This window comes from Crotalus tigris, unplaced genomic scaffold, assembly GCF_016545835.1.
Source record: "Crotalus tigris isolate CLP2741 ecotype Arizona unplaced genomic scaffold, ASM1654583v1 scf7180000018413.2111637, whole genome shotgun sequence".
Lineage (NCBI taxonomy): Eukaryota > Metazoa > Chordata > Lepidosauria > Squamata > Viperidae > Crotalus > Crotalus tigris.
In genome coordinates, this window is record NW_024096990.1 from 1,260,268 (window position 1) to 1,270,720 (window position 10,453).

Below are 10,453 nucleotides of genomic sequence, written 5' to 3' on the forward strand. Positions count from 1 at the left end.
CATCAGAAACCTGAGGCAATAATGTTAAGGACATTGCAAAACAGTCAGCAAAAAAAAAAAAAATTCTTCTGATCCAACCAGCTTGAGTCTATCCAGGTGTTTTTATATATTTGCCACATATTCTAAACAAGACCATTAACACAGGAAGAGGAAGGAAAAAGTCTATGAAAAGAGGCCATCTTACAATGCTTCAATATTCTGCGTGTTCATATTGAATCACGGTTGCAGCGGGCTGGATTCCGACGTGTCTTCTTGATCATACCAGTCTGTCACATTCTCCTCTTTGTCCTCAGAATTGCCGGCCTTCAGAGCCGTCCTCAACTTAGCCCAGAACAGCCTCTGAGCCTCGGGGTCTGGGGACCATGCAATGTATGTCTTCTTCAGCATCACTTTCCGCATCCGATGGTAGACGGAAAGTTCTCTCTCGGGGATGGCTTCCAGGATAACGGGAATAAGCACGTCTTTCAGTTCATCAAAAAGCCGATAACTGGCGAGCTGAATCTCCATGGAGCACCATTCACTCTGCAGATACCTCTTGCTGATTATACAAATAGTATGCCGGCTATTGTGGATGCTGTCGACTATATTGTCTATTACGTATCTCCCGGGCTGAAAGTCTCGGTGATGGAGACAAAGCCGAAAAGTCGGGGCTCCTGCTTTCTCTAGACTGGGTACCAATTGTTCTAGCACCCAGCTCTCATCCGCCGAGTTGTAGGAGACAAAGGCGTCAAATTTGTAATGCTCGTCTTTGCCCCGCCTCCAGTAATCATTGACCCAAGCACGCAAGACGTAGATGTGGTATTTTAGGTGCCAGTAGCTGCGATGGTAAAGGAAAGGTAACAGCATAAAGAGCAGCAAAAACGGGAAGGTTGCAGAGAATAGGTACAGCCCTATATCTTGGAAACAAACATGGGTGTCAAAACTATAAACATAACTAGGCTGTTGCCCAGAATTGCAAGAATAATTGTAGAGGTAGACCACCTGCACCAAACTATTGCTTAGCCAATTCTGGAACCACACATTGTCACAGGTACAAGCCAAAGGGCACTTGCGTAGGTCAAGGTAGCTCAGCGACGGAAGCGCTTTCGCCACACTGCTGTTGAACGTCTGTAGCTCATTCTTGCCTAACAAAAGATAGCGCAGGTTGCTAAGGTTGCCAAAGACCTCTAGGGTCATCGTGCGAAGCCCGGCGTTCTCCAGATCGAGAGTTGTCAGGTTCTTAAGATTCTTGAAGATACCGGGGGGAAGGTCCCCCATGCCGTTGCTGGTATCGGCCAAGGTTAGGTATTCCAGCTGCCTTAAGTCATCAAAGACATCGGGTGCGATGGACAGAATTTTGTTCTCCGACAGGTAGAGGTTGCGCAAAGAGGTCAGGCCCTTGAGGAAGCCCGAGGGAATGACTTTCAAACCGTGGGGTCGCTGCAATTGAAGTTTGAGATCGTAGACCTTCTGCAGGTTCAAGAAGGGAGGTTGCTTGAGTTGATTCTTGCTGATAAAGCATATCTTATTCCCCATCAGATCTAGCACTTGGAGAGTCCTCTCGATTGGATGGAAAAAACTAGGACTGATGTACTGAAGGTTGTTGTTATCCAGGTAGAGCTTGGAAAGATTCCTCAGCCCTTCGAATGACACGTTGGACAGCCTATGAATATTGTTTCCCCCCAGATCCAAAATGTGGAGCTTCCCAAGGTTATTGAAGGTGCCAGGGAAGAGAACCGAAACATGGTTGTTCCTGAGATTGAGTATTTGGAGGTTGCTGAGGTCACTAAAGCTGTTGTTGTAGATATCAGTCAGAAGATTGTTATCCAAACGCAACTCTCTGAGTTGTTTCAAACCCTTCAAGGCTCTGGCATGCAGGAAAGCAATACTGTTGATATTCAAATGGAGGCTGATCAAATTAGGGGCGTAGTGGAAAGCCAAACTGCTGATCGAGAGGATGCGATTAAAACGGAAAGAAATGGTCGTCAGCGCTTCGAAGGGAGCTGTGCTAAAGCAACTTCTTAGCTGTTTCAACAGATTGTGCTCTACCAACAATGTGCTCAAATGGCTTTGTACTGTCGCATTCAACATTTGCCTCAAGCAGTCCACTGACCTGAGGCGATTCCTGGAAAGATCTAGAAGCCAGATGGGAGGACAAGCTAGAAAAGCTTGGCTACTCAAGTTCCTTATGTTGTTGCTCTGCAGCTGTAGGCTGAAGGGACGGCTGGATTTTCCAAGATGCTGGCACACCTTGGTCAGCTGTGAAACGTTATTTAAACGCAATCCAGAGTAATCGAGGCTGTGAGGCTTCAGTTTAGAAACATCCAAGAATTGTAGGACGTCGATATTGTTCCCCGCCAACTTCAATCTTTGGAGTCCCTGGAGGTTAACATTAGCAAAGGAAGAGGTCTCCGAGAACTTGTTGTAAGATAGGTCCAGCACCCTGACATTCCCCAGGAATCCTGGTCCTGGCCCATCCATCTTACGAAGAGAATTGTTGCAGAGCTTAAGGCTATACAAAGAAGGAGGAAATCCCAGTTCCGGCTGAAGAAAAGTCAGATTATTGTTGCAGAGGTTGAGGTATTTCAGCTGGTTTAGCTTCTGTATGCTCTGAATCACCACGTTAATGCTGCTCAAGCTGTTGAACTGCAGCTGCAAATCCAGAAGGCTTGGTAACGGACTAAAGGCATCCTGATGAAGCACACGCAAGTGATTATTGTGCAAGAGAAGGAAGGTGAGGTTAGCCAAGCCAAGGAAAGCGCTTTGGGAAAGATTTGTGAGATAATTATAGGAGAGATTTAGCCTCTCCAAGGCCGTCAGGTTCTCAAAGGCCCCACCTTCTATTTTCTCCATTTTGTTATAACTCAACTGTAGGTCCTTCAATTTAGGAAGGTGACGGAAACTCCCATAAGGCAAGACTTTAATGGAGTTATGGGATGCGTTGACCACTTCGGCGTAATTAGGGAGGTCATTTAAGATACTGGAGATATTGTTCAGAAAACGCTGCATGCACCTGAAATACAAAGGATCCTTCATGGTTTGGATGCAGTTTCTGAAGCCGTAAGCGGTTGTCCCCCGAGTGTTAAGCAGAACAAAAGCCAGGAAAAGATGTACAAAGTTCATTTGGCCCATGGCTGAATAGGATTTTTCAATTCCTAACCTCCTGAATCGGTGCAGAAATCTAGAACCAAAACACAAAACAAACAAAATCAAACCTTTTAAAAAAAACATTTCCATGCGTGCCAATTAGGGAATCGTTTTTTTTAACGATAATGACTGAACTGAACTGAATATTTCGGACATGTGATGCGACATCCAGAAAAATACGGCATACTCCATTTAAATGAGGTCCAGGCAGAAGAAGAACATCGTGGCTTCAAAATCTAAGGGGCTGGTTTGGACAAAACTCAGCAGCACTTTTTTGTGTGGCTGCTGATAAAAACAGGATCGCCAACATGATCGCCAATGTCCAATAACAGATATGGCACAAGAAGAAGAAGAATGAACTGAATGGAAAGTGAAGATTTTTTATATATACCAGTGACGGTGAACCTTTTAAAGACCAAGTGCCCAAACTGCAACCCAAAACCCACCTATGTATCATCAGGTGCCGGGTGGGCGTGGCCCATTGGATGGACATGGCCCATTGGGTGGGTGTGGCTAATTGGGTGGGTGTGGCTAATTGGGTGGGTGTGGCCAATTGGATGGGCATGGCGCAGATTGGGTGGAACTAAAAAGTTCAATGAATCAGTTCCAACTTTGGGAGATATTTTTTTTTCCACCGCGAGAAGTTGAAATTGATTGATTGAACATTTATTTATTTATTTTGCACACGGCGGCAGAGGCCTAAAGCAAAAAGATTTTATAAAACCCAGCTGAAGCCTAGGATTGGAGCAACAGCATGCGTGCCTACAGAGAAGGCACATGTGCCATAGGTTCACCAGAATAGATATATACCATTCAGTAATTTTTGCAGCAAGAGCATTTATTGGAAGTTAAATGAATGTCAGTTGATTATTTACACCAATGAATTACAGAAATAGCACTTACACCGGTGTACAACCAAAACAACAGTACTGAAAAAAGATTTTAAATATTATGGTCCATGGTCAATACTGCCTGTGTTTATGGCCTGATGAAATAGACGCAGGGGTAGGCAACCTTGGCTCTTTTATGACTGGTGCCAAGGTTGCCTACCCCTGAAATAGAGGCTGACTCCTGCCCCCTATTGGCTGCAATTATTAATGGAGGAAACTTAAATGAATTGCAGGTAGCGTAATCTTATTTTTCCTCTTTTTCGCTTCTCACTTCCTAATTGTTCTCACCCATTTTATTTTTCTTCTGGCCAGAATTAAAACATAAGGAAAACCATGCAGGTGAGGGACACCTTGAGTCGGTGGTAATCAGTAGGAAAAGACAGGGGAAGTGTTAAGCCAGTGGTTCTCAACCTTTATAATGCCGCAACCCCCAACTGGTCGTAAGTCGAGGACTACTCAACCGGTCGTAAGTCAAGGACTACTCAACTGGTGCAGCACCGTTTGCAGAATGGGGCTTTTGGGGGTTTCAGCAGAGCAGAGACAGCCTGGACAATTCCTATTGGCTTTTGAAAGCCAATAGAATTAGACTCTATTCAAGAGAGTCTATTCTATTGGCTTTCAAAAGCCAATAGAATAAAAGAGAGTAGCACAGCTAAGGAAAAGGGGGAAAAAAATGGCGGACTGTGTTGTTCAGCGACCCCCGTGAAATGGTCGTTCGACCCCAAATGGGGTCCCGACCCACAGGTTGAGAACCACTGTGTTAAGCAGATTGGTGATTTTCCATTTCCAAAGCCTAAAAAGAGTATAAAGCGTATCATATTTATACATCAGATGGACTGAAACTCTGAATACTCCAAATAATTAAAAAAAACAAAAACAAATGTGATTTCTAATAGTGGGCAAATAATCCTTTTAATTCAGTGGGTAGACTTACACTGACATCAATTCTTTTTATTTGGAGGATGTGATATGCATTAAAATAAATTATGGTTCAGTCCTGGACCCCCTCTTTTGAAACTAACCCGACCTTGGTATCAGCAAGGCTCTTTCCAACGTGAGCTGTAGTTTCTGCAATTGATCAATTGTTTGTGTTACCCCACGAGCAAGAGAAGAAAAAACAACAACACACCAGCTGCTTGCTTGCTTGCTTTACGTATATGGCAATTGACGCTGTGTGGTGCCCAACAAGTGGCAAACATGATTTTTCTTGATCTCTGCTTGAGGTCTCGCTCTTTCTTCACTGCTCACTCACTCTACGGTTTGTCTCTACTGTTTTTGCTCAGTTCACAAGAATTTAATAGCTCTATTTCTGAAACTCAACAACTTTAAGATGCATGGACTTCAACTCTCAAAATTCCCCAGCCAGTTATACTATACTGGCTGGGGAATTCTGGCAATTGAAGCCCACACATCTTAAAGTTGTTGAGGTTGAGAAACATGGCTCTAGACCAGGGGTAGGCAACCTTGGCTCTTTTATGACTGGTGGACTTCAACTCCCAGAATTCCTGAGCCAGCATGGCTCAGCATGGAAACCTCTCCCTTTCCCCTCAGCATGGCTGGCTCAGGAATTCTGGGAGTTGAAGTCCACGAGTCATAAAAGAGCCAAGGTTGACTACCCCTGCTCTAGATGTTTGCTGAGAGCCAGTTTGGTTGGTCTGTCTGTCTGTCTCTGTCCGTCCCTCCATCCATCTATCCATCCATCCATCCATCCATCCATCCATCCATCCATCCATCCATCCATCCATCTATCTATCTATCTATCTATCTATCTATCTATCTATCTATCTATCCAGAACAGTGGTTCTCAACCTATGGGTCGGGACCCCATTTAGGGTCGATCGACCATTTCACGGGGGTCGCCAAGCAAGGCTGTCCGCCATTTTTTCCCCCTTTTCTGGCGGGTGCCTTACCTCCCTTGGGCTGGGCCAGCTGGTGGCCCAGCCGGTGGTCGGCCTGCTCCGTCTCTGCCGCTTGCCAGCTACGCCTCGGCCGGCGCAGGGGGCAGCACCACGCATATGCGGCGCTCCCGGGCAGGGAAAGTCCTCGACTTATGACCGGTTGGGTAGTCCTCGACTTACGACCAGTTTAGTCCTCAACTTACGACTGGTTTAGTCCTCGACTTACGACCGGTTGGGGATCGCGGCATTAAAAAGATTGAGAACCACTGATCCAGAAGATGGTAGAGGACAGGAAGGCCTGGAGGAACGTTGTCCATGGGGTCGTGATCAGTTGGACACGACTTTGCAACTATCTATCTATCTATCTATCTATCTATCTATCTATCTATCTATCTATCTATCTGTCTAATCTCTATCTTTCAATCAATCCATCCACCCATCTACCTACCTATCTACCTTCCTACCTATTTCCTACCTTTATTAGTTTTACAAATAACTCAAGGCAGTAAGCATATCCAACATACCTTCCTCCTCCCATTTTCCCCACAACGACAACCCTGTGAAGTGGGTTGAGCTGAGAAGAGCGACAGACCCAGCTGGCTGTCCTGGCTCAGGTAGAACTAGAACTCACGCTCTCCCGCTTCCTTGCCTGGTGAGACCAGATCCTTGAATAAATCCATGGAAGCTGTTTCTGTCTGACGCAGGGGGGTAAAATTACAAAATCTGGCAAACGCTTTGTTCTCAAACCAGCAATGTTAGGGACTGGGGGCTGCCAGCTCTAGCGTCTCTTTGCCCAACTTTAAAAAAACACAACCATTCTTCCAGACCGACAAGAGCTCAATCACAACCTTTTTGCAAATATTGACAGATTGAATCCAGGAGTCTGAAGGAATCCTTTCTCTCTTTAACAAAAAAAAAAAAGGGGGGGGGGAGCATAAGCTACCTACCAAGCAATTGACAAGCTCCTTACCTGTTTCCTCCATAGGCTTCGGGTCTCCACTAATACAGTAAGCTCTGCTTCAGCCGAGCAGAAGCTAAAATAACTTTTCCTGCCATATGTGTGAAAGTTTAAATGTGTAATTTAAAAATATCAGCCCGCTTTTACAGTAGCTAAGGGGGAAGTGAGCTAGCTGCAGTTTCTGTTTTCGCTTCTCTGGCAATCCCGGGGTGTTCTCTTTTTAGGGTCCTTGAGAAGAGGCTGTTGATAATGTCAGAACCTGTGACCTGGGGTTTTGCTGAAAAGGGCAAGCCGTGGGACCAAACACACATGGGCAAATCATTATGCACAGTTCTCTGCAGGTTCTTCTCACAGGTGGGTAGTCCTCGATTTACGACCACAGTGGAGCCTAAAATTTCTGTTGCTAAGTGAATTTTGCTCCATTTGGCAACTTTCCTTGCCCCAGTTTTTAAACCAATCACTACAATTGTTAAGCTAGTAACACGGTTGTTAAGTGACTCTGCCTTTCCCGTGGACTGTTGCTTATCCGAAGGTTGCCAAAGACGATGGCGTGACCCCAGGACACTGCAACTATCGTAACTGACTTTGCTTATCAGAACAGAACAGAATAGGACAGAATAACAAGAGTTGGAAGGGACCTTGGAGGTCATCTAGTCCAACCCCCTGCTGAAGCAGGAAACCCTATACCAGTGATGGCGAACCTTTTAGAGACCGAGTGCCCAAACTGCAACCCAAAACCCACTTACGCATCGCCGGGTGCCAGGTGGGCGTGGCCCACTGGATGGGCGTGGCTGTGATGGTCATGGCAGACTTGGTGGGTGTGGCCAAGCTGGGCATGGTCACCTTGATGTTGCTCATGGGGAGGGGTGCCTGTGGGGGCTGGGCAGGGTTGGGGGAGATCCAGGGGGTCTCTGGCAGGTGGGGCGGTGGGCAGGAGGCTCGTCCTGCGGGGTGAGCTGAGGTGAGGCAGGGCAGGGGTGCCACTGCTGCAGGGTGAGGCGAGGCAGGGGCCGGGGCAGCTGGTGCCTGACACCATCGGCCCCCGCACACAGAGGCCAGCGAGCACATGGGGGGCGACAGTGTCCGTCAGCAGCCACAGCCTGTCGGCCCCTCGACTGGCGCACTCTGGGGCTCCGCAGCCCACCGCCAGCAGTTCAGAGAAGCCGCTTCTGAGCTGGACGGCTGGACGACACCTGAGGAGGCAATGCAGTGGGTGGTGCCTAGGAAAAGGAGAGCATGCGAGGCCAGGAGGGATGGGACAGGGGGAGGGAAACCAGCTGTGCTGGGATGCATCCGGCCACGTGGGACCTCAGCGAATTAGCGGGCGGTTGGTTGAAGAGAGACGGTTGCCGTCTCTGGGGCATGGCACGTGTGCCCACAGAGAGGGCTCCGAGTGCCGCCTCTGGCACCCATGCTATAGGTTCGCCACCACTGCCCTATCCCATTTCAGAACAATTGTTCTCCAATCTCTTCTTAAAAGTCTCCCGTGATGGAGCACCCACAAATTCTGGAGGTAAGTCGTTCCACTGGTTAATTGTTCTTCCTGTTAGGAAGTTTCTCCTTAGTTCCCAGGTTGCTTTTCTCCTTGATTGGTTTCCATCCGTTGCTTCTTGTCCTGTCTTCTGGTGCTTTGGAAAATAAGTTGGCCCCCTCAAATATTGGAACACTGCTGTCATATCTCAGCAGCTTGTTTTCACTAGACTAGACAAACCCAATTGCTGCAAAGATCTTTGTATCTTTTAGCCTCCAGTCCCCTCGTCATCTTTGTTGCTTTTTTCTGCACCCTTTCCAGAGTCTCCACATCTTTTTTATAATATGGTGATTAAAATTGGATGGCGTATTCTAAGTGCCAGAAGTTTGCAGAAGGTGATAATTAAGCATGGCTACCTAGTCAAAACTATCTGAACGGATTCCACAACATCCGAGAGATGTTTGCCTGATATAACTCCTTCCCCACTTTTAAATAAGAAGAGATCCATTTGATCATCTTTTTAATCTCGGTTTTCTTACATTAATGGAATTGGCTAACACTTATATGGCTTCAGATAATAAGGGCACTTAGTAAATGAAGCTTGGCTGACTACTGTTGGCTCACGAGGTTGATTTATTTCCCCCAAACCTGATTTAGTTTTAACAAAACAGCCCCAAAAAACCTTTCTGTTCTAGAATTTCCCGTATCCACAGTATTTCATTTTTTAAAACAACCTTATTGAGAAAAAAAAAATTGTGAGAGTAATGTCATTCACCGTTAGCTGTGGGTTTCCAAAGGCAAGGCTAGCAGCATTTTGACTTTTGGCAACAGAATTCAAAGAGATGCTATTCTTAGAAAATCAAAGAATGGGGAAGTCTCACCCTGATTCAGTCCCTGTCAACTGATTTGAGAATGCAGAATATGGATGTGATAATAGGAAGCAACCTAGATAATAGGAAGCAACCTAGAACTAAGGAGAAACTTCCTGACAGTGAGAACAATTAACCAGTGGAACAACCTGCCTCCAGAAGCGGTGAATGCTCCAGCATTGGATGTTTTTAAGAAGAGACTGGACAGCCATTTGTCTGAAATGGTATAGAGTTTCCTGTCTCAGCAGGGGATTGGACTAGATGACCTCCAAGGTCCCTTCCAACTTTATTATTATTAGTATTAGTATTATAAATTTGAGAGTGACATCATCTCTGCAGATGTTGAAGTTCCTAACTGGGAAGAGGCTTGGCGTGCTTGGGACTGCTTTCTGGCTGTTGTAGCAAAAGTTGCCCTTCTACATTGAATTGGCGTATCGACAGCTTTTGTGCTGAACTCTGCACTTTACTCTGGAAGAGCCTCTGGGAACTGCCTCGTTGATTTTGGGGTCCTTAGTGTTCTCTGAGTGTGGTTGTTTTCTTGCAGACATTTCATTATCAAACTAGGTAACATCCAAAAGAGAGTGGGCTTTGCTCTCTGATTATAAAAGATTAGAAGATATTCTATATTAGCAGAACTTGTATCAGAAGAATTAGATCAATGCTCTGGTTATTTGTTGTTGCTGTTGTCAATTGCGAAGTCGTGTCCGATCCATCGCGACCCCGTGGACAACGTTCCTCCAGGTCTTCCCGTCCTCTACCATCTTCTGGAGTCCCTTCAAGCTCATGCCTACTGCTTCAGTGACTCCATCCAGCCACCTCGTTCTTGTCGTCCCCTTCTTCTCTTGCCCTCCATCTTTCCCAGCATTAGGCCCTTCTCCAGTGAGTCCTTCCTTCTCATTAGGTGGCCAAAGGACTTGAGTTTCAACTTCAGGATCTGACCTTCCAAAGAGCAGTCGGGGTTGATCTCCTGTAGGATTGAGCTTTGGTCATTACCAAGTCAGAATTAATGGAATCGCCGTAGAAATAAGGCACGAAACCGAAGAAGAAGTAGTAAATTGTGCTAAGAGCAAATCTGGTCAAGGAAACAGCAGTAAACAGATTGGAAAACGTCAGTCTAAATAACAGCTCAAAGAAACGAAACTGAACAGAATGTTCAAACTATCATTCAACTCTCCCTAATTTCACAGGCTGGAAAAAAAATAATTCTTATCTAAACCATCAAAACAAGATCAGAGTTTCCT

The 10,453-nt window shown here is 46.0% G+C and overlaps 1 protein-coding gene across 1 annotated transcript; it reads right to left on the minus strand.

The window, feature by feature from the left end:
* Positions 1–7,420, minus strand: LOC120312007 (toll-like receptor 13). Its single transcript, XM_039352194.1, has 2 exons — positions 6,885–7,420; positions 1–3,160 (listed from the first exon to the last, which is right to left on the minus strand). The coding sequence occupies exon 2, from the start codon at positions 3,109–3,111 to the stop codon at positions 217–219; it is 2,895 nt and encodes a 964-aa protein (XP_039208128.1). The 5' UTR covers positions 3,112–3,160; positions 6,885–7,420; the 3' UTR covers positions 1–216.
* Between the last annotated feature and the right edge of the window lie 3,033 nt (positions 7,421–10,453).

Coding starts and splice junctions, on each gene's coding strand:
- LOC120312007 (XM_039352194.1), bottom strand. CDS start 3,111: ATGGGCCAAATGAACTTTGTACATCTTTTCCTGGCTTTTGTTCTGCTT.